The sequence below is a fragment of the Psammomys obesus genome, unplaced genomic scaffold, assembly GCF_907164565.1.
Source record: "Psammomys obesus unplaced genomic scaffold, mPsaObe1.curated_primary_1811, whole genome shotgun sequence".
NCBI classification, from domain to species: Eukaryota; Metazoa; Chordata; class Mammalia; order Rodentia; family Muridae; genus Psammomys; species Psammomys obesus.
The window spans coordinates 834,093-857,620 of NW_026596079.1; the positions used below are offsets into that span (position 1 = coordinate 834,093).

Sequence of the window (23,528 nt, forward strand, 5' to 3'; positions counted from 1 at the left end):
GAGGGCACACGAGGAGCTTTCGCTGCCGGAAGCGGCAGTCTATCGGTGTAGCCGGCGCAGTGCAGCATGGCGGGGGCGTGTGATAAGCCCCACATGTCACGGAGCTCTCTGCCAGGGAAGCGGCATTTGGAACCTGATCAGGAGCCGCAGCCACAAGAGGTAACTTCGAGGTAGCAGGTTGCATCCTTCTGTGAATGAGGCGTGCACGTGGCATGGCCAGGGAGGCCGGGCCGTAGCGCAGTGTCTACTGTCTTGCGGGTCGCCTAGAGCCCGGAAGAAGCTCGTCCTGTCTGGGCTGTTATTTGGAACTCTCAGCAGAGCACTACCTGCGCTGAGGGGCGATAGAACCCAGGGGTAGTTCTGTGTCTTGAACCATGTTAAAGGAGAGACCTTTGAGAGTGCCGCCACCACAGTCTCTGAACCTTACATCTGTGCTTCCAGCCCTAGAAAAGGTTTTAACTGCGCTCGTGCTGGGCTACCATGCCAGTATGTCAAGTGTGTTGTGAAACAAAAGAGGACATGAGAATATAGAAGCCTGAATGGAACCCAGGACCATCCAGCACTGGTTGCCACGGAATCCTTCCTTGCTGCTGATCTCTCTAGGCTTCCTAGTGGGGCTTCATTAAATCTAGGTGGTAAAAGGCGTGCACAGCTGTGTCTTACAGCTGCCTCCACTTAATTGGATTCTCTCAGGCTTAGAGTTCTCAACCTTCCTAATGCTGCGACTCTTTTAATACAGTGCCTTATGTTGTCTTGACCCCCATCCAATAGTTATTTGGTTGCTACTTCATAACCCTAATTTTGCTACTGTTATGAATCGTACTGTAAATATCTGATGTGCAGGATCGCGACCCACAGGTTCAGAATTGCGCAGGCTGTCTTTGGTGAAATGTACCTAAGCTGCTTCCTACATGCAGTTATAGGTAGTTAGGCCCTTAGTAGTCAGTTGTTTGTGCTCTAGCTGTTTGTACTACTTTTACTTGTTACTGTGATGTGTAGCTGAGTTTTAGAGATGTCAATAATAAGAGACTGTCAGTATTCTTTGGAAACTCAGGTGAACAATGTGGAATTGTTAGAAATGAAGGCCACTCAACCAGGCAAGAATTAGCCGGTGGCAGTGGCACACATCTTTAATCCCAGCACTCAGGAGACAGGCAGATGGATCTTTGTTAGCTCAAGGCTAACCTGCTCTACAGATCAAAGTTCTAGGTCAGCCAGGGCTAGACTTTTAGTTTTTCTGGATAGGGTTTCTTTTAGTTTTTCTGGATAGGGTTCTATAGCCCCCATAGAACTTGCTCTGTAGACTATCCATGCTGGCATGAAACTCACAGAGATCCACCTGCTTCTGCCTCTTGAGTGCTGGGATTAAAGGTATTTGCCACCACTTCCCAGCGATACTGAAACTTTGTATTTGAAAACAAACAAACAAAAAAGCATGAATCCAAAAACCAATTAGGTAATACTTAGACTATTGGAAAAACAGTGAAATCGAAATTTCTGCAAGCGCATGCTTCCTCAAGAGTGTTCAAGTTCTTGTTTAACTTTTGGAGGTCATAATGCATGTATGTTATATTGTGTTAGATCTGAAATATCCTGTAGTCAGTAGGACTATACTACGGAATTCTTTTTGCTGTGATGAAACACCATCACCAAGGCAACTTATAAAAGGGAGCATGTAATTGGAGGCTTGCTTATGGTTTTGGAGGGTTAGTCCATGACTGTCATGGTAGAGAGCAAGGCACTAGAGCAGCAGTAAGAGCTTTTAGTAACTAAGAAGTTTCTCACCTGTTGATCAACAGGCAGAGGGTGTGTGTGTGAGAGAGATTCTGGGCCTGATGTGAACTTTTGAAACCTCAGAGCCCTCCTCCAGCAAAGCTGCACCTCCTGCTTTTTCCTAAATAGCCCGCCAGCTGGGAACCAAACATTCAAATATCTGAGTGTATGAGGGCCATTTGCTCTCACACCACCATGTGGGTCTAGCTTGCTACTCTTCGACTTTCCAAGTTGTCCGTCAGTGTTGGGTTCCGGCCTTTTAGGTAAAGAAGCTTTTACTGTAGTTGGTCAAAGCCTTAAGGGATTTCTGATCCTCCCAGGCCTACTGCCCATTCCTTCCAGTTCTAGGACCCTTTGGTGCCCAAGTAGGATGTGGGGGTTGTCAGGAGAGGAAAACTGGTTTTCATGACACAGAGAGAACTGGGCTCCAAAAAGCCAATATGTTCTTGAAAGGTCCCTCTGTTGCAAGACACTAGGGATTGGTGTGTCTGCTCTGAACAGATTCTGTCAACAGAGGCGCAGATAAGGAGGCCTCAGGTTCAGTGGATGGTTTTGGTGCTGGTGGAGGCATGTGACCAGAGCACAGCAGTTTTCTATTTCCAGGTGACAAGTTATTAAACACTGTACTTTCTTGCAGCCCCCTCTCCTCAACGACTCTGACTCCAGTCTCTCTGACAGCGAGGAAAGTGTGTTTTCAGGCCTCGAAGATTCTGGCAGTGATAGCAGTGAGGACTGCCCTGAAGGAGAGGATGGAGCTGACGGTGACAAGGACAGCGATAGAACAGAGCAGACCTCTGAGGAGCAGGCACAGGTGGGTGAGTGAGGAGCCTCCATGGGCTCTCCTGTACATGAGAGCGGCCAGAAAGAGGGTGTGCCTGCCCTGAGAGCTGTACCACATTGTCCTCTTCATGGTGTCCTCAGGAACCTGGTCTTCTCTCCCTCTTCACACATTTCAGCTCTGGTGCATTAGTTTGCAACCTAGGGTGTCTGTGTATAGAATGGGTTTTCTAGAGGCAGAGCCCAAGCTGGGGATGCCACTGCCAGGGGAGTGATTGCAAGGGAGGATGTTCAGCAGAAAAAGCAGGAGCTACTGGAGTCCAGCCCAGCTGCCTGTGGGCCTTGGAACCAGAGGTGATGGTTTGCTGTGCCGATGGGGAAGGTTGTGCTTGTTCTCTTTGCTCAATAAAAATGAAAGAAAAGCTTAATTTGACTAAAATACAGCAGTTCAAAGCATTCTGCAATGCTTTGAAATGGTTTGTACTTCAGTGGCCCTGGTGCTCTGGAAACCATGACCTTGGTTAATCAAGTCTGCTTGAGGTTGGAAACCAGGAAGCCAGGCCTAACTTATTGAAGAAATGTTGACCAAGGTTAATGAAATTAGGGGGGTTAATCATTCTGGTTTCTAAGCTTTTGTTTTTGTGGGTTTTTTGTTTTGTTTTGCTCTGTTTTTGCGTGGGTGGTGTATAAGTGCATCCATTGTTCATGTGTGTGGGCTTATATACGTGGGTGCCTACATGTAGAGCCCACGGTTGATGTTGGGTGTCTTCCTTAATTCCTCTACACTGTGTTTGAGTCAGGGTCTCTCACTGAGCTCCTTTCATGAGTGATCTCATTTCTCTCTCCCCCTCTTCCCGTGCTCCTTCCCTCCCCTTTGTCTGTTTCTCTACCCTTATTCTTGTTGGTTCTGGGGGTTTGACCCCTGAACATCTTGCAAGGGAGGCGAGAGCTCCACCGTGCCTCAGGTGGTACCATCTTGTCCTTGTTTGGTGTTGAGTAGATTTGTGAGTGTATGGTCATTTCTTCCCGTTAGTGTCCATCTGACTCCCGCTCCCTGCTCCCCCCCTGTCCCCCCACCCTCATCCTTGATGTTGTTATTGTTGGTTGGTTTGGTTCGGTTTTTTTATGAGACAAGGTCTCACTGTGTAGCTCCAGAGCTTGCTCTGTAGACCAGGCTGACCTCGAACTCAGATCCACCTGCCTCAGTGTCCTGAGTACTAAGATTAAAGGGCTGTGCCACCATGCCCAACAGTTTTGCTTTTTAGAAAACAAACAGATTATTTGAGAGGGTGCTGGAGAGAGGGCTCTGTGATTCAGAACACACTGGCTGTTCTTCCAGAGGACCTGAGTTTGACTACCATTACCCATAATGGCAGCTCATAACCATCTGTAACTCCAGTTCTAGGGGATCCAATGCCCTCTTCTAACCTCCACAGGCCCCAAGCAGGCATGTAGTAGACAGACATACATGCAGGCAAATATTCATACACATTAAATAAGACAAATTTGAAAACATTCATGTTGAGTTATGTGTGTGGTGTGTTGTCCTGCCTGTGTGACATACGTACACATACTTGCATGCCCTTGTGGTCTTACTCCTTTATGTCAAAGTGTCACTTTTTATCTTCATCCTGCAAGAATGTAAGAAAGGTGACAGACCTGGAATGTGCAGCATTTCATCCCTGATAAATGGAGAGCTCTGAGTTCTGACTTAGTGCCACCTCTAGCAAGAATGCGTTGCTGGGATCTGGGGAATGGCAGAGATTAACAGCTGCGAAGTGCCTTGGAATTCTCTGTCAGGCTTAGCGCCATCTGGTGGAGTATGAAGTGGGAGCTGTGGGCGGAGAAAGTATCCAGGAATTTTCTCAGTCAGCTCAGCTTCCTGTGCCCTGCCCCTCTCCTGCCTCCCTCCCCCTGTGTTTGTCATCTCTCACAGACTCTGAAGAAGGGAGCAGGGATTCCCTGCCTGTCTTAGAGTTGTACACTGTCAAATGGTCATCGCGTGGAAGTCAGAGGGGAGGCAGGTTTTAGAAGGGTCATCGTGTCCCTGCTCTGTAGTGTCATCTTGAGGGGGCAGAAGGCGATGTATCCTGCAGGGTCTGATGAATTCTGCCCTAGGAAGCTGTATGTTGAGTCCTGGATGTGGGCCTTGCTGAGAACATGGAGGGGAGTGTCGCTGTGTTCCAGCTCTGAGATGAACAGGCCATAGGCAGTTTCATGGCTGTCGAACCCTGGTTCCAGAGCCATGAAACATCAGCTGCTTTCCTCTGTGGGTAAAGCAGCCACAGCCCTTTCAGGTTTAGGAAGGGCAGCCTTCTGTGCTGGGGTGAGAGGAGCAGAAAGATTTGTGGTTATGCTTTATTTGTTATCATTACATGTGTGAGTACAGGTGTGCTTGTTCCCACCATGTGTATGGACGTCAGTGGACATCTTGTGGGAGTTGGTTCTCTTCTTCCACTGTGGGTTTTAATTGGGCAAAGCAATTATTTTTACCTGTTGAATTATCTCAGTGGCTTTGTAATGTCTTAAGATGTCTACAGTCACCTTTCCCAACATGGAAATACTCTTCTCTCAGGTCCCTCCCTGACAAGCACCATGGCTTTATCTCGTGTGCTGTATCAACCCTAGGCTAGCCCTGGCTTCTTTCTGTCAAGCCTGATATAAGTGAGGGCCTAGGGCCCCTCACATAACAACACATGGAATGTCAGGTCATAGCAAAGGATGGAACAGCCAGGCCTCAGTGTTGGTGAGCTTGGTAGAGACCAAGGTCTTTGGAAAGACCTTGCTACCTTCTGGCCCTTTCATTTGTTTTTAAATTTTATTTTCTGTGCGTTGATGTTTTGCCTGCATGTATGTCTGTGTGAGGGTGTCAAATCCTCTGGAACTATAGTTAGACAATTGTGAGCTGCCGTGTGGGTGCTGGGAATTGAACCTGGGTCCTCCAGAAGAGCAGCCAGTGCTCTTAACCTCTGAGCCGTTTCTTTAACCCCCTTTTGTTTGTTTTAAATGTGTGTGTGTGAGTGCACGTGCACATACATGTATATGTGGATGCTGGAGATTGACATTGGGTACCTTTCCCTGTATTTACCTGATTTGTTTTTGTTTCATGTGTATGTGCCCGCATGGATTTATGTGCACCATGTGCATGCATGTGCCCTGAGAGGTCAGAGGGCATTCAGTTCTCCTGAACGAGTTAACAGGCAGCTATGAACCACCTGGTGTGGGTGCTGAACTGAACTAGTGTCTTCTGTTCATCAGGAGGTAGTCTTCAATGCGAAGCTGTCCCTTCAGCCCTTACCTCTTCCTTTCTTGCTGTGTAGTTCTAGCTGACCTGAAACTCAAATTGAGCTGCCTCCCTCTACCTCCTGAGACCCTCACCTTATTGTGAGGTTCTAGAGGCTGTTAGGGAACTTGGAGCTCATTGGCAAGCTTAGCTGTTCAGGAGGCTCCAGGGACTTTCCTGTCCCACTCCCCTAACCTTAGAGTTTCGCGTGTGCACCACCGTGTTTAGTTTTTGTTTTTATTTTTGAGAAGAGTCTCACTTTGTAGCTCTGGCTATCCTGGGACGGACCCACTTAGTAGACCAGGCTGGCCTTGAACTCACAGAGATCTGCCTGTCTCTGCTTAGATTCTTATGTGGGTGCTAGGGATCTGCATTGAGGTTCTCAAGCTTTCATGGCAAGCATTACCTAAGTCATCTCCCTAGCCTCCCTCAGGCACTTTCTAAGTTACTCTTCTTTTTAGGGGAGTACAGGTGGTTCAAGACAGGGTTTCTCTGTGTATTCCTGGTTGTCCTGGGACTCACTTTGTAGATGAGGCTGGCCTCACTCAGAGATTCGCCTGTCTGTGCCTCCCAAGTGCTGGGATTAAAGACCTGTGCCACCACACTCAGCGGAGTGAGTTACTTTTCTTTTCCTTGAGAAGCAAGCCGGGTTTGTTTGTTTGTTTGTTTGGTTGGTTGGTTTTTGGTTTTTCGAGACAAGGATTCTCTGTGTAGCCTTGCCTGTCCTGGGCTCATTTTATAGACTAGGCTGGTCTCGAACTCACAGAGATCTGCCTGCCTCTGCCTCCCCAAGTGCTGGTATTACATTACAAGCATGTGCCACTGTGCCCAGTACAAGAGCAGTTTTTTATCCTATGTTGTCTCTGGCCTCTTCAGTCTCTGCTGACACATTTTCTTGAGAACAAGGTGCCTTCGTCATTTTTTTCTCATTGGTGAGCCATACTCACGTAGTTCCTTTTATCCTTCTCTATGTTGGCCCTGGATTCTGATGTGGGTAGTGGCCTAGGACCCTGTTATTATCCAGCTAGGGCCTTTGCTGGGACTGTGGATTCTTTAGTCTCCTTTATGATAGTTTTTTTGTTACTAGTAGTATGCTGGATTTGATCTTTGTGCTTTGGGAATTTGGTGTGTGTGTGAGAGAGAAAGGGAAGGAAGACAGGCAGTCTTGGCCACACCTTGCACTAGCCTCAGGGCATGGCCTGCCTGAAGTTGCTCTTCTCTTCTGCAGCACAGGGAAGGGATATGAAGTTGACTTGGCTGACCCTGGCCTGCTTCCTGGAAGAGGTGGCACAGCCCTTGTCCCATACTTTTACTGCCTTTGTTCAAGTTGTATATACCTTACTGTCCATCCCTTCCCTCTTTGAGACAAGTTCTTACTGTGTAGCTGTGGCTGTCCTGGAACTGCAGTGTAGATCAGGCTGGCCTTAAACTCACAGAGCTCTACCTGCCTCTGTCTCCCAAGTGATGAGCAAAGATGTGTGCCACCAGGCCTGGCATCTTAATGCCTCCTTGATCTCTGTGGGCCTGTGTGTCGCCTCACACCCTGCTCCTTCTCATTGGTGACAGTGTTGCTGTTGTGTGAAGCTAACTGCTGCTCTACTCCCAATGGCTCCTGGGCACGATTTCAGGCCTGAGAGCTCAGTCCTTTCAAGGGGCACCTGTCCATTTCCCCAAACAGGCTAAGGCTTGTGGAGCTAGGCTCAGGCTGTGAGCATTGTAAGAGGTGTGTCCTTTTACCCAGTGAATTGGCAGACCACACTACCTTCTCTCTGCGCTGGGAGAGTAAGATTTGTAAACAGCCAAGTTGCAGAGGACCCCAGACCTAGAGAAAACTGGCAGCTGTAAGAATATCCTGTACCCATGTTCTGTTGTATGTGCTTGGGATGGTTTAGTGGTCATCTTTAATTTTTAAGTTGAAAACAGATAGGCTCCTGTAAACCCCGGTACTCAGGAGGCTGAATCTAGAGGATAGTTTGAGATAATCCTAGGCTACAGAGCAATACTTGCCTCAAAAAGGGGAGCAGAGACTTCGAGGAAATGTATTTTTCTAGGTTTGTTCCCATAGTGGATGCCTACCTTCCGCCGGCTCAGGGCATTCCTTTCCCCTGGGGAGCTGCTTCCTGGGTTGTTGCTCTGTGTCAGGGCTGCCCTCTGGCGGACACCGCGTGCTCTGCAGCTGTATAGGCCAGAATAAAGCTGCTCTTAGAACCCCAGGTGGCTGGGAGGAGCGTCCTGGAGTGAACTCCTGAGCCTCATCATTGGAGGTCCCAGCCTCAGATACACCCTTCACTGTCCTGCACAGGAACAGTACGGACTCACAGTGCTGGCTGCCAAGTTTGGGTTTTGCAGGACCCTGATCATGGCCTGTAAGCACTGCTGTTGTGATTCCTGTAGGTACAGTGCCTGGCCAAGACCACTTGGGAGGAGATTTGAAATGTTACGGACACTGCCTGGGGCCAGGGCTCTAGGCACCTGTGTTGGGAGCAGAGGCTGACTGGAGCTTGGTGTTGTAGTACTACTGCTCTAGGGGCTTGCTGAGCTTAGGCAGTGATAGATGTGCCTGCCAGTTGTGTTTTGGGGCCCCTGAGTGTGGAGGTCTATTCTGAGCTGGGGTTTGCAACCCATTTTTGATGTACAGCAAGTAAGTGGGGAAGATATGGAAACTGAATCCTGCCTTGTTCCAAGCCTGGAGAAAAACTTAGTCTTTCATCCTTCTTCATATTGAAAGGAAAAACAGGCCAGAGGAAGAGCAGGCCTTTGGCTCTTGCCTGGGTAAGAGGGAATGGGGCTTTGGGCGGGGGCGCCCACACACCGGGGTTCCTGCTCCAAGCACTTTACTGCCCTCAGGGGTGAGAGGTGGGCCTGTTTTCTTCATCAGTTTTGGTTCTGCCAATAAACTCGATCTGGTCTGAGCCATCCGCCTCCCCAGTCAAGGGAGAATCTGTTTTCCAGGTTGGAGTGTGACTCCTCAGTGGCACCCACTCTGACCCAGGGGACAAGGTCAGCCGATTATTGCAGTTGTGGTGGGTATGGAAGGTGCCAGGGGTCTGGGCCTCTAGGCATTTTGAGGGTTTGGAACATCTTTCTAGGTCAATGGCCGGTGGGTCTGCTCTGAGTGTGGTTCTCAGTGGTTCTAGGTGGCCCTTATAACAGAGGCCCCACAGCTTCTGTCATCTGTCCACACTGACATTACCCGCTGGTGAGCACTGCTCTCCTTATGCCTTGGGTTCTCTGCCCCTAGGTCTGAGCAGGTCTGAACATAGCCTCCTCTGCCAGGTCTGTGCACAGTATGACCGTTTGTGGGACCATTGGGCCTGGGCCACTGCAGCTGGTGTTGATGTTAGTGTGGTGGTGTGGGTGAGTGGTAGCCAGCTCCACAGCTGGGTTTGCCTCCCCCTGCTCTTAGTAGCCTTTTCCTTTTTGCCCTGGCACCTAGTGTCACCTACTGTCCGGACCACTAGACAGGAGTGGAGTTAGTCTGGCCATTGAGGGAGCATCTCCAGATAGGTCCCGTGGTGCAGGACACAGTGGCTGAGGCCCTGACGTTAGTTCATTGAGATCTGGGGCAGCTTCCATCCTGTGCTGAGGCCTTCGGCCAGGTTGGAGCTGCTCAGAGATTCAGTGGCACAGTGTTTCATGTGGTCTTTGGATCTGGGTTCCAGAATTGGGATAGTGATTTTTTTCCTAAGTAGTTGGCGAGGGGAATGGGACTGGGTTGTGGGCTAGGGCTTTTGATAATCCGAGGGCTTCCAAGGACCCCCAAAGTAACTATCTCCCTTTCTCTCCACAGGTTGGCCTCTCTGGCCTAAGGACAAAAGAGGCGGGTGCTCTTACCAGAGATGAGTATGAAGAGGACAGCTCTGATGAGGAGGTATGACCTAGGCTGAACTTGATTTGCTGCTGTGTGAGATGAGAGTCCTGCCAGGCCTGAGCTACAGCCTCAAGCAACCTAGAGTAGGTGCTGCCCCTCAGGCTGGGAGAGCACTGGGGTGGAATTGGGCCTTCCTGCTGGGGCTGTGCTGTTCGTTAGAGGGGCCAGGTTCTCATGAGGCTGCTGAGCCCTGAGTAGGCGGCCTGGCCCAAGCCCTCCCCCCCATCTGGAAGAACAATTTTGGGGGCTGAGACAGATGACTGAAGCAGTGCACGTGTGTCATTGCCAGGTTGGAGGAGAGAGGCTGCACATGGTTTAGCAGTATCTTGTCTGTCTTGTGTGCACAGGGGGCCGGGGTGAGTTTCCTCCGCTATGGTGTGGCCTGTGTTGGCACTCAAAGCTGACGTGGTTGGGCCTACATTGATGTGATCAGTTGATGCTCTGTATCTGAGGGGTGGCCACAGTAATACAAAGGACAGGACTGGTATCTCCTGGTCTCCTCATTGGCTTTGTCTGTTCCCTTCTTTGGCATTCCCTTGGCAGCAGCTACCGTGATACCTTCCTGACTTTCCTATCTAGGACAGGGAATTTACATGGTGAAAAGTGTCATGCTAAGCTGGGGTTCCCTTGAATCCTCAGGGAGTGGAGGCATTGAGAGGCTATGGACTGTGTCCAGAAAGCCAGCAGGGTCTGGAAGCTATGAGAAGCTATGCACACAGAGGCATTGGGCCTGGCAGCATGTCCCTCCCTGGTGAGGTCTGGTCCTGGGGCTGAGTGGTGGCCACTGTGTAGCCTATGATTTGAGCCTGGGAGCCTCTTCTTGGCTTTGGTGTGGGGCCCACAGGGATGGGTCCTCTTTGGAGGAGCTTTTCCTGCCTGCCTGTCAGGGGCTGTCCCTGAGGCCTAGGGGAGACACGCGCCCCCTCTCTGGCTGGGCTTCCTCCCCACCTTCAAGCTCTCTTGGCAGTGTCTACAGGAGCCTTGGCCGACAGCCCGATCCAGTCTCTGCTGCGTGTTCAGAGAACAGAGACAAAACAAAATAAATTGGTTTCCTGGCCGGAGCAGCGGGCGCACCGGCGAGGGGGGCCCCTGCACAGCACAGCTCCCTGCCTGTCTCCCCTCCCCCCCCAAGGGGCCCTGGCTGTCGGCAGCCACATCCTGTCGGCTACTTTTTTATGCTTGGTATTTTGAGAAATCAATGATGATTGTATATGGAGAATAGGAGTTGGGGGAGGGGCTTCCAGAAGTGGTCAGTGCCTTGAAAGAGGTTTGCCTGACCCTGCCTGCTCTCAGGGAGGTTTGTCCCAATGGACCTGTCCAGTGGCCCTTTGAGAAGGCCGGTAGCCTTGTGCTTTCCCGCGATACGGTACAGGGGCTGCTTCCTTTCTCCTATGATGTGATAAGTATCACATGCCCATCTGACATGAGTGACAGTTTTACAATAGTAGAGTTGTCCATCTGCTGAGTTCCTGCAAGTATAGCTGACCAGGGAAGGGACCAAGAGCTCAGCTTTCAGGAGCCAGGCCAGACTGGACATATGCGTCTCTTCCCAGTCTGCTTGGGGCTTGTTCCTCACCAGAGGCTGCAATTGGCTTTCTTATTCTCAGGGCAAGGTGGCTGTGGCTGAGAGGGTAGGCCTGGGAGGGGGTGGGGCATCAGTGCTTGGCTAAGGGTCAGGTCAGGAGAGAAGAGCTCAGCCCACCTCGGGCTGCCTAGTGGAGAAGGCTGAGAACAACAGACATCTCCAGGGATGTGGATGTGCCCTAGTTGCTCAGCACCTATAAAAGGTCACAAGCTGCTTAGGCCTCTGGAGGGATAGCTGGCAGTGTCTTTGGTGGGGGTCAGGGATATCAATCAACCCTAGGATTTTTGGCTGTCCTGAGCCACCTAGCAGAACTAGCTGTGTAGGCCATGCCATAGCACCAGATATCCTATGGGATTCTGGACAGGGGTACTGGGAAGGTGTTTATGTGTTTTGTCCTAGAGGTGGTGACCTCAACAGGAGCCGAGAGAGATGGCAGCCTTGTGGAATGGGAATAGCCTGTCTAGCCTGTTGTTGCTGTTTGAAGGTGGAAGTGCCCCATTTATAACCCTGTCCTTTTCTCTTGACCTGAGTCTAGGATTTGGGAACCTGGGAGCTTCTGAGCCCTGTTGTCATTTGCCAGTGCTGTGTTTTGAGGATCCCCAACATCAGGAACTCTTAAATGGAGCAGCCTGGAGCACTGTGTTCTGATTGTACTCTGGCTCCTCCTTCTCTTCTAGATTCACTGACATGGGCTCAGCTGAGTGGGGGTAGATTTCCCTAGATGAGTTGCTAGGCATGGTGGGGATGAAAGTGGGGGGGGGGGGCTGAGAAGCAGCTGTGCTATGCCTGCCCCACCCCCACATGGCCACTTCACCTCCTCCCTACAGTCGTGGGGCTTCATAGACGTGATCTCATCCAGTAGTTGGGACCCCTGGGAGGTGGACTGGGATAGAAGGGCGGGTGGGTAGCCAGTGCTGCCCCTCCTCTGCATATCAAGCAACTAGGAGAAACCAAGGCCAGGCCTGGTCATGTAGAGAAGGCCAAGCATCTGCTCAGCAGGCCTTCAGCCCTGATCTTCAAGAAGTGTGGCCAGTATGAGGGGTTCAGGGAAGTCATGAGTTCTGGCCTGGAAAGTCTGGGGAGAACTGGTTTCTGCAAGTACCCTTCCAGGGCACTTCTGCAAGTACCCTTCCTAGGGCAATGGGCCTAGGACCATTCCTTGTGTGACCTCTAGCCAGGAGGGGCTGGGGCTGGGGTCTTTGTTACAGCCTTAACTCCTCCTCCCCCACCTTGCCCAATCTATAACTCAGGATCCCACAGGGACATGGCCTGGCCTGTCTGCATCCAGAACCTGTGATCCCCTCTGCTCTCTCGCCAAACGCAGTTAATGGCTTCTCCCAGCTACTGAACCGGCAGCTGCCTCCAGTGCGCTGGCGGTCTCTGCTCCTCCGGGGCCACCCCCGCCTGCCGGCTGTGTCCTGGCCGCTTCCCTGTGTGCACTCTACTCTCTCCATGCTTGCTTGTGTTACTGCTGGCAGGGGAGCCTATGGGCTCAGGTTTCCAGCCAGTGAGTGGCCCTCCCTGCTGTTTGTAGAAGGCACCCGGGTCTGTGCAGACTGTTCTGGCGGCCATCCACCCGAGGCTAGCCTTTATGCTTGCCTCTAAATGGGGCCTCTGGCCAGACTCAGACCTAGCCCATCCCATTAGGGCTGCCCATCCCATTAGGGCTGCCCAACCTAGGGACTCACCAATGGCCACTGTGTTGTGTCTCTGTGAGCACTGTTTATTTGTTGGCCAGGTAGACCTCTAGTACCATTTCTTGACTTTGGCTGATGGTTCTAAGAGCCACACTGCATCAGAGTACCCAAGCTGGCAGGGGGTCCACCTTGGGAGGAAGGTAGAGGGGAAGCAGGTTTAGGATGCCATGTGTCTCTCATAGGGATTAGAGCTGGTCCAGGCTGTGGCTGGCAGGTAAAGTAGGCTGCTTCAGATTTCTGTCTTCTTGCTAGGGCTAGGGGACAACTGGAGAGCAGCTCTGTGGAGCGCAGCGAGGGCAGATCCTTGCAAGGCAGGGAGTGCTGGTCAGAGTGAGTTGTTGGAGGCACAAAGCAGTGCCCTGTGAGGAGGATGGCTACGCAGGGCCAGGACTGCCTTGCTGGGGACAGGACTCACACTTGGCAGCCCTGCACATGTGGGCAGTGCCTAGAGGTGGGGGAAATTATTTCTATTGAGGTTTTGGAGATGCCTGCAGCTTGGGGGGCTGGTGACCCACATGTGGCGCTCTGGACCCACCTCCCAACTTAAGGTAGCAACTGAATCTGCCTAGTGACTCAGAAAGACCTTTGCCCTCAGCCTTTAGTGATAAAAGCTACTTGGAGCCTGTGCCCAGCTCCAGTACTTGTGCAGGAACATCTGGGATCTCCTGCTTACAGAAGTAGGGAGGTCAGTCACCCTTTGATTCTGAGTGGCCCCGGAGAGGGACATGCAAATTGGGCCTTGGGTGGCTATTTTCTTCTCCCTAGTATCCTTCACACATCTAAAGATGCTGCCTGCCTCTGTTCTCTTGCTGGGGAGGTGCAAGCAGGAGTAGGCTCGGGTGGGCTGAGCCAGCCCCTCAAGAGATGGTCAGCATGGTAGAGGAGAGCAGGGGACCAGAAGCAGTGTGGTAAGGAGACGGTAGGTTCAGAGGTGGTGCCTGCCTGGTCAGCCCCTGTGGGTCTCAGCCCCTGCTGGGTCTCAGCTGGTTTGGCCTCAGAACAGGAAGAGGCTGTCTCCCTCTGGTCTGTCGCGCAGGCCTCTAGTGTACGCTTCAGAGCTTAGCATCTCATCTGGAACCTTCTGCTGGGGTCAGTGTGGCATGTGAGGCCAAGGCAGCTGGCTAGTCCTAAGCACTCTGAGAGATAAGACACCCCATGAGGGGGAGGTGGCAGCACAGGAAGGCCATGAGCTCTGAGACAAGAGGGTGGTTGGTGCAGGGGGAGCTGAGCAACAGTGAACACTACCCGCATTGTAATCGGAGAGGGGCCCGGGGAAGAGAGAGACTGAGTGAGGCGGCTGACCCCATGCTCCCGGGGGACAGGTGGGAGAGGCAGAACGAGGAGAGAGTGAAGGATTCCAGAGGTGGGCTGGCTTCCTCTCTCGCAGACAGACACGGGAGGGAGGTGGGCAGCGGGCCAGCCCCGTACCTGCAGTTCCAATCTGCGGTCCTGACAGCTGCAGCCACTTTGGGGAGGGGGAGGGGAGGGGGCTCATCGAGAGCGGAAAAGTCCCAGCCGACACTGTGTCCGGTGTAGTGGGGGGAGTGGGGGAAGGAGATGGGATAGGATGGAGGGATGGATGTGGACCCACCAGCCTCACCCTACAGGCTTTTTCTAGGGGCTGGGTAGCGCCCCCCCCCCTCCCAGGAGAGCATGGTGCTCGGGTCTGTCTGTCCTCCACTAGCCTGGCCTGGGGTCTCAGTGCTGGGCCTGACCCAAAGGGGTCACATGTGTTTCCTGGCAGCTCGCAGGTGCTGAGCAGGGCGGGGGCGGCTGGCCTGGGGTGCAGGCAGCCTGGTGATGAATCATGTGGTGCCGCCAGCGGCTCATTCCCCAGGCTGGGGACAGGGAGCTGACAGCTGAGGCTGAGCCGAATGTTTCCAGCCCAGCTCAGCTCAAAAGGGTGGCTGTTGGCCCATGGTGAGGGCCAGTCCCCCCGCCCCCCCCGACCAGCTGCCTCTGTGGGGCACATACTAAGGGAGCTCCTGAGTTTTGTCCCACAGCTCCTCAGTGTGGTGGAGGGTGAAGTTGCCCACTGGGAAGGATGCCAGGGGCTGTGGTGGGTACACAGCACCTGCCACTCTTTGGCCACAAGCTGTTGTGGACTCACATGGAGCCACAGGATGGGAATGGGCCATGCCACCCCCGGTCTGGTTTGAATCTGGAGCAGTGGAGGGTGACGGAGTGTTCTTCCCTCCTCTCCTCTCCTCTCCTCTCCCCTCCCCTCCCCTCCTCCTGCTGGCTGTCGGGCCAAGCCCTCAGCCACTGCTACCGGTGCAGCTCAGGGAGTGGCTGGGCTGCCTGCCCAGGCCTGAGGCTGGCCAAGCTGCAGCCGCTTTCAGAGTCAGGCCCTGCAGTGGAGGCCTTGGCCGGGCGCGTGCCGCACCCCAACTATCCAGGCCTCTAGAGAGCCTTCCAGCCCCACAGCCCATTCCGTTTCATCTGACCCCTTTTGACACCCAAGCCTCCAGCTCCTGTCTGGTTGACTCTGGTCTACCATTCAGTCTTGCTGGAGCTCAAGCTTGCCAGCTCCTGGGCTTGCCTGCCTTCTGCTTTACCCCAATCCCTCAGTTGGCGCTTCCCTCCTCTGCTGGGCTCTGGTTGTGAGATGCCTAGTAGAGCTAGCTGGGCATCATTTGAGCCTCTGTCTAGCCCCATAGTCCCCAGCTATGCTTGCTACTCAGACTGGCAGCCTCTACACATAGACAGGCATCTCTACCTGTATTCTCCAGTTTGCTCTTTGGGGACTTTTTTCTCAGAGCCTTTTGTGTGCATGGCCCTATGGCTTATTCCTGACATTGGCCCAGTTACTCTGACCACTGAAAAAAGTAGGTACCTACCCAGTCATTGACCCTCCAGGGGAGATGTTTTGAGTGGACGTTTAAGTGGGAGAGGTTTTGAAATGTGAGGCCTAAAGGTGAGGGGAGGAGACCTGTGTCCAGCAGAGGAGGAAGGCCAGCTTGGGGTCCTTTGGTGGGGGTTGCTGCCCATTTGCCTAATACAGGTATACCTTGCCAGGTTGTGACTCCAGACTCAACTCAGCATCTGTCACAGTGGCCTTGTAGCTTGGAAGGGAATCTGGGCTGAGCCTTGCATGGGGAATGCATGAGAAGGAAAGGTGGCCTCCCTCAGCCCCAGCTGCATCTCCAGGTTCTGGCTTCCTGGGCTACAGAAGCCTCTGCAGTGACTGAGTGTGCCCTCGCTCACCCCCTCCCTCTGAGCAGCTGTGAGCTCCTACAGGATTAAGGGGAGGAAATTTGGGGTAGGGTTTCTTTCTGAACGAAACCTGCCGCTGTGACTCTTTATGCTGTTATATTTCTATCAGATTGGACACAGCCCCTACCCCTGCCTTAATGGCTCTGGCTTTGAGAATTTCCTCCAAAATTACACCACTGTTTCCTGCACCAGCATTCCCTGGAGCCCTTCAGTGCAGAGGAGGGGCCATGTTGTCCCTGCCCTATGAGGATGCCCAGATAGGCCTCAACACCTGGTCTCCCCCGCAGCCAGGGGCCAGGAGGCCTGCCAGTACCAGCACCTGGTGCCCTCTGCCATTCCCCACCCACCACCTAGCCAGAAGTCAGGCCTGGCCTTTCTTCTCTCTTGTACCCACTCAACTAATTGTCACCTGCAGGATTTTAATGATCAGCCAGCTGTGCATAGAGCCTGGTGAGGGTCTGAATCAACCTCAGGGGCCATTGGGATCTTTGGGGGAGGTGAATAGGACAGAGTGTTGGATGGCTAGGAATCTCTCCAGTGTGCATCTGGAGGCAGGAGAGCAGAAGCGCTGGCAGTCAGGGGGCCCGAGTCTCTCTGAGCCTGTGTGGGTGCCAGTGGGGACATTTGGATAGCTTCAGGCCCATCTTGGCCTGCTTGGCTGGGCAGCACTGCTTACTTTTTCCCTGTACCCATTTTTAATGGAGCACTGCTGGTGAAATCAAATGTCCATGTGCCCACGACCCCATCTTGTACTCCTTGGGAGGAGGCAAGGCTGCTGTGTTGCTTGCTGCCTCCTACCATGGGCTTGCCCTCTTCTCTCTCCTTCTGTCTACCACACAGCAAGTCTTCACCCTCTCCCCTGCCCCGTCCCTTTGCCTGCCTCCCCACCCCCACCACACATAGCACAGACCCCTAGCACAAGGCTTTTGATGGGTGATGTAAACCTGTCCTCACTCTGGGAAGACAGAGTGAGAGAGCTAGGGTCAGAGTAAGTTCAGATCCTTTCAAGAGGATAGTCTGCCTCAGTTTGGAAGATACTGTTTCATTTTTAGTTATACAAAATTTCCAGACTTTATATTATCATTAAAGACACAAGATGCCAACACTTGGCCCAGGTAGGGAGCCAGCATGGAAAGTTCCAGTGGGCCTGGAAGTGTTGGGCTACTAAGAGTCAAGCCATAGCCCGCCTGTCCACCTGTCTGTCCGTAGGCCCTGCTCATAGCTGGGGCAGGTCTGGCCTGGTGAGCGTGCTCTCGGGGACCTGTGCTCAGATCAGGTCCATGCAAGCTGAGGCTCTCCGTGACTCTTCAGTGGCGTCCACCTTCACTAGTGGCATCACCTCTGGGCTGCTGTGGACCCTCCTTCTTCTAGCTTCGAATCGCCGTCTTTCTGTCACGGTCTTTGCTCTGCAGAGGGGATGGGGGTGTGTCAGGGTCTGGGTGGAGACTGAGTGTCACCCAGCAGTGCCTGGACCTCCCTGGCTTCCTGTTGGGGCACTGTCTCGGGTGATGAGTGCTAGGGCACCCTGTCCCGGGTCCCTGCCACCCCCACAGTGCATTCTGGGGAGGGGAGTACTCTGCCGCACAGCCGAAACTGTAAAATTAAATTTCCCAGATGTTCAGGCCCCAGGAGCTTGCGCGTGCTGTCTGGAGAGGAAATGGGGATTGGGGAAAGCCGTTGTATTTTTTCCCTGCTCACCCTGCTTTTCCGGTGCCACCAAATGCGGCCAGAGCAGTAAATCATGGCTGGCCAGACCTCTCAGTTCGGCCTTCTCCCCCAGGCCATCTACTGCAGGTCTCAGTAGACCAGGGGAGGAACAGCAGGTGCCCCATAAGCCTTTGGGTGGAGATGGGCTGCGGGGGTGGAGGGGTAGTGGCGCTGCTGTGCACTATCCCCCTTTGGAGGAGGCTTAGATAGACTTTTCACCTCCTTTCAGCTCTCAACATGCTGCGCAATAAAGCCTGGAATGGTCCCTCAGCCTTGCCAGGTTCCTGCTGCCCACCCTCCCTCCAGACCTTCTCCTGGGTGGCCCTTCTCAGTACTACTTGATCCTAGATTTGTAGGTCCCTATGACCACTACCCGTGGGAGCCAGTGTCCCAAGGTGTAGCTCCTTCCCTCCTTTGGGCGCAGCTCTGGTGTCAGGTGTAGGTGTCAGGGAATGCCGGCCTTGCTTGGCACCGCTCTGCCTGGCAGGAGCGGGCTGATGAGTAAGTACGTTGGGGCCCCTCGGTTCTCCCAGCCCTGCTCACCAACTTTCTCTGGTTGCTGAGGCAGAAGGTGCAGATCTGTTTGGGCTGGGTGTTCTCTCCGCCGTCTCGGGCCAGCGGTGGTGGCGGTGGTGGCGGCGGCGGTGGTGGCAGGGGGCTGCTCGCACGACCGCTGTGGAAGAAAGCGGGTCCCGAGTGGCATGGTTGCCCGTCGCCGCAGGCCTCACCCACCAGTAGCACGTTGCCCAGGTGAGAAATGTAGCTGGAGGCCAGGCGCAGCGTCTCAATCTTGGAGAGCTTGCGATCTGCTGGCTCGGTGGGGATGAGTGTGCGCAGCGCGGTGAAGGCCGTGTTCACGCTGTTGGTGCGGTCTCGCTCGCGTGCATTCGCGGTGTGCCGCTGCCGGGGCTCGCGGCCTGGCCGCCCCCCGGGTCCTGGCCCACTACCCGCGGCCCTCCGTCCTCCTGCCCGCCGCCGGGCGCTCTGGAGGCCGCAGCGCGCAGCATGCACACGGCAGGGTTTTTCGTCGGAGCCTGAGCTCTCGCTTCCGCGGTCCTCATCCTCCGACAGCGGGCTCACCTCAGGGTACAGGTAGCGGCCCGGCGGTGCTGAGCGCAGCATGGCGAAAGACATGGACCGGGCAGGGGGCGCGGCGTCAGCTCCACGGTGCGCTGCTCATGCCGCCTCTTTAGGCCCCCACAGGCCGCCGGGCCAGGGGTCTCCGCTGCGCCCCGCGGTGGTGGCTGCTGGGCGAGGCGGGCACATGTGTTCGGACTGGAGTGGGGCCGCCAGCAGAGCAGTGCTTTTATAGCAGTCGGCTCCTCCCCCGCGCCTGGCCTCCGCCTCCCTTCCTGGCCTGGAGGAGTTTATGCAGAGCCCGTGCACCTTTTCCCTTTCAATAGCAGCGCCTAGAGGGTCCTGAGCATCTTCCTGGTTGGCTAATTTCCGAGGTGCTACTGATGCTCCAAGGCCAGTGGTGCCCACCCGACTCACTCTGCAGGGAAGAAGAGGATAAATCAGGAACCAAGAGGCTTTCTCCTGGCATGCCTAAGTTCACCCAGCTGCCCTGGCCTTGAGTGCCTGGCCACACCCTGTCTGACTCTCCTTCCATGTGCACTTGAGTCTTTTGTGCCAGGCTGTGTGTGTGCGTATGCGCGCGTGTGCGTGTGTGTGTGCGCGTGTGTGCGTGTGCGCGCACGCGCAGAGAGGGGGGGTGGCGGCTATGGACAACTCCAGCAGTGGTAGATGGGTGTATGAGGTTGGCCTGACTGTATGCCTGTGCCTTGTGCAAGAACCCTTTCTCTTTGACCCATCCTGCCTGGGGGACTCCACCCCCATCCCTGCTGTGTGCTTCCTGGGGCTCCTCCAGGCCAGTGCACACGTGGATAATAAAATCGGCACCTCCCCGGCCCTCCAATTTGGAAGTGGCAATATAGGTGGAGGGCGCACAGCAAGGGCATTTCTGGGAATGAACTTGTTGGGAAGGGCTGGTATGGACAGGTGCAGTGGGACAAGGGCCCAAGGGGTCTTGCCGGGGGGCTGCTGGCACTCAGCTGTGCTAGTGATGTCTGGGCCCCTCCTCCCTGTGGCTACTGTTGCAGGAAGTGGCTGCCTGGGCAGCAGTCCCCAGGCTGGGAGGAGTGAGGGTGGTGGCTGGCAGTGGCTGAAACCAGGAATGTGTGTCCAGGAATGTGGCTGCTCTGCCCACTGAAGTGGGAGGGGGGAGACCAGTGGTGCTGGAAGGGGGTCTGTGACTACCTGCTGAGCACAGCAGAGATTTGTCTCCCTGTGGGTGGGGTGGGGTCTTCTCGTGGTTCCTGCCTTATAACTACCCACTTGTACCTAAGGCTTCTGCCAGGGGAGGGAGCCCATAGTCGATGAGGTCATCCCTGTCTGTGGCTGCCCAGAGCCTTGGCCAAGGAATCCAGTGAGGGGGGAGGCTAGGGTTGGCATCACTTCAGTGGAAAATGTGAAGGTAAAGCTCTGGCGCCTCCAAGGGATTGGGGGAAGGGGGCATCGTACCCCTGCCATGCCACGTCAGACCTGGGGCCAGGGCTAGGGCAGATTTTAGGTCACCCGGCCTCTGGGCACTCGAGGCCAATCTAGAGTGACCCTTCTGTCCTTGGGTGGCTTGAAGAAGATCAAGCATGGTAGGGACAGGTGCTGACGTGGTGACTATGCTACAGGATATTCGAAACACTGTGGGCAATGTGCCCTTGGCATGGTATGATGACTTCCCACATGTGGGTTATGACCTGGATGGCAAGCGTATCTACAAGCCCCTGCGGACACGAGATGAGCTGGACCAGTTTCTGGACAAAATGGATGACCCAGATTTCTGGTGAGTTTGAGCCCTGGGTCAGGACCTGTGTCCCTCGGGCCTGGAGTATGGCTCTGACTGGCTCTCCCTTAGGCGCACTGTGCAGGACAAGATGACAGGGCGTGACCTGCGGCTGACTGATGAGCAGGTGGCCCTGGTACAGCGCCTTCAGAGAGGCCAGTTTGGAGATTTGGGCTTCAACCCCTATGAGGTAGGTAGTAAGTTGGCCCTAGGGTCTGAAGCACAATCAGCCCCCTCCCACAACCTAACATCTGTGCTTGTCTCCCTAGCCAGTTGTGGACTTCTTCAGTGGTGACGTCATGATACACCCTGTGACCAACCGCCCAGCTGACAAGCGTAGTTTCATTCCGTCCCTAGTCGAGAAGGAGAAGGTGGGGGCCCACCGCCATCATTCTTTACCCCACTGTGGAAGGTCCCTGTGCTGCCATCTGACCTTAGCTCTGTGTGCAGGTGTCTCGGATGGTGCATGCCATCAAGATGGGTTGGATCAAGCCTCGACGGCCCCAAGACTCCACCCCTAGCTTCTATGACCTGTGGGCCCAGGAGGATCCGAATGCTGTATTGGGGCGCCACAAGATGCATGTGCCTGCACCCAAGCTGGCCTTGCCTGGCCATGCTGAGTCCTACAACCCACCTCCTGAGTACCTGCCCACTGAGGAGGAGGTGGGCCTGCACTGAGCTGAGGGTGGGCCCCAGCCATGTTCCCTGATCCCTTCTCACCTACATCCTGCCTCCCTAGCGCTTGGCATGGATGCAGCAGGAGCCTGATGAGAGGAAGCTTAACTTCCTGCCACAGAAGTTCCCCAGCCTGAGGACAGTGCCTGCTTATGGCCGCTTCATCCAGGAGCGCTTTGAGCGCTGTCTTGACTTGTACCTGTGCCCACGGCAACGCAAGATGAGGGTATGTGAGGCAGCCCCTAGGTCCTGGGGAAGGTGGCTGCAGGGCAGTGACTGATGCTCTCCTGCTCAGGTGAGTGTGGATCCCGAAGACCTTATCCCCAAGCTTCCTCGGCCAAGAGACCTTCAGCCTTTCCCTGTGTGCCAGGCCCTTGTAAGTGTGGGATCAGAGGTGGGCAAATGCCCTCTAGTGTCTGTCTGTCTTTTCACTGTTCCTTTTCTGTAGGTCTACAGAGGCCACACTGACCTTGTCCGTTGCCTCAGTGTCTCCCCAGGGGGCCAGTGGCTGGCTTCAGGTGGGCCTGAGGTGGGGGCTGCCCTGAGCTGGGAGACAGGGACCTGGGTAAGAGGCTCAGGTGCTGAGAGCCTTCACTGCCACATCCAGGTTCAGACGATGGTTCATTGAGGCTTTGGGAGGTGGCCACTGCCCGCTGTATGAGGACTGTGCATGTTGGGGGTGTGGTACGGAGCGTTGCCTGGAACCCCAATCCTGCCATTTGCCTAGTAGCTGCGGCCATGTGAGTTTAGGACCCCGGGGGTTAGGGCTGGGAGGGGACACAGAAAAGTGGGGACTATGCTGAGGAAGGGCTGTGTCTGGCCCTGGCTTGTAGGGGTGAGGCAGTCCTGCTTCTGAACCCAGCCCTGGGGGACCGGCTGTTGGTGAGCAGCACAGACCAGCTGGTGGAGGCCTTCACTCCACCTGAAGAGCCAACTTTGCAGCCTGCACACTGGCTGGAGGCCTCAGAGGAGGAGCGCCAGCAGGGCCTGCGACTGCGTATCTGCCACAGCAAGGTACGTGATGGGAAGGGGAGGGCAACTCCAAGACCTGGTCAGCCAATCAGCCAGCATTGCTCTTCTTCAGCCAGTGACACAGGTGACCTGGCATGGGCGAGGGGACTACCTGGCTGTGGTGCTGTCCAGCCAAGGACACACTCAGGTGCTGATCCACCAGCTGAGCAGGAGACGCAGCCAGAGCCCATTCCGCCGCAGCCACGGACAGGTGCAATGTGTGGCTTTCCACCCGGCCCGGCCCTTCCTGCTAGTGGCCTCGCAGCGCAGCATCCGCATCTACCACCTGCTGCGCCAGGAGCTTACCAAGAAGCTGATGCCCAACTGCAAGTGGGTGTCTAGCCTGGCTGTGCACCCCGCAGGTGAGGGGAACATGTATTCTCCAAGCCAGGGTCCGGGAGTAAACCCTGGAAGTCTGAGAATTAGAGTCACTGCTTCTGGTCCTAGGTGACAACGTCATCTGTGGCAGCTACGACAGCAAACTGGTGTGGTTTGACCTGGATCTTTCCACAAAGCCATACAAAGTGCTGCGGTAAGGTGGAGTCGGTGAGGTGGGGGGTGGGGCCCCTTCAGCTGGAGCCCGCTGTGAATACGCTGTTCTGCAGGCACCACAAGAAGGCCTTACGGGCTGTGGCCTTCCACCCCCGATACCCGCTCTTTGCATCCGGCTCAGACGACGGCAGTGTTATTGTTTGCCATGGCATGGTGTACAAGTGAGTGCCGGCCCTTACCCAGCCCTTCCCATGGGACCATTCCACTGGGTCCTGAGTCCCTCTCTTCCACAGTGACCTGCTGCAGAACCCACTGCTGGTGCCCGTCAAGGTGCTTAAGGGGCACACACTAACCCGAGACCTGGGCGTTCTGGATGTGGCCTTCCACCCGACACAGCCATGGATCTTCTCCTCTGGGGCAGATGGCACCATTCGACTCTACAGCTAGGCCCATGCATTATTATGGGTGGCCTGCAACGGGGTGGGTGTGCCCACACAATCTTCAATAGAATCCTTGATCCCTGTTGTTCCTGCCTTCTTGATTGGGGCTCCCAACAGTTGCCAAGCCTTGACCTAACGTGGTATCCCAGACGAGGAGAC

At 54.5% G+C, this 23,528-nt stretch overlaps 2 protein-coding genes across 2 annotated transcripts; one reads left to right on the forward strand and one right to left on the reverse strand.

Moving 5' to 3' along the window:
* The first annotated feature begins 25 nt into the window (after positions 1-25).
* On the forward strand, positions 26-23,454 carry Bop1 (BOP1 ribosomal biogenesis factor). Its single transcript, XM_055626631.1, has 16 exons — positions 26-159; positions 2,411-2,584; positions 9,624-9,704; positions 20,597-20,751; positions 20,824-20,941; positions 21,021-21,122; positions 21,202-21,414; positions 21,491-21,652; positions 21,722-21,802; positions 21,875-21,944; positions 22,034-22,166; positions 22,260-22,440; positions 22,511-22,799; positions 22,885-22,969; positions 23,043-23,150; positions 23,223-23,454. Exons 1-16 carry the CDS (start codon positions 67-69, stop codon positions 23,374-23,376), a joined length of 2,199 nt encoding a protein of 732 aa, XP_055482606.1. The 5' UTR covers positions 26-66; the 3' UTR covers positions 23,377-23,454.
* On the reverse strand, positions 17,108-20,092 carry Scx (scleraxis bHLH transcription factor). Its single transcript, XM_055626632.1, has 2 exons — positions 18,453-20,092; positions 17,108-17,608 (listed from the first exon to the last, which is right to left on the reverse strand). Exons 1-2 carry the CDS (start codon positions 19,041-19,043, stop codon positions 17,570-17,572), a joined length of 630 nt encoding a protein of 209 aa, XP_055482607.1. The 5' UTR covers positions 19,044-20,092; the 3' UTR covers positions 17,108-17,569.
* Positions 23,455-23,528: the final 74 nt, after the last annotated feature.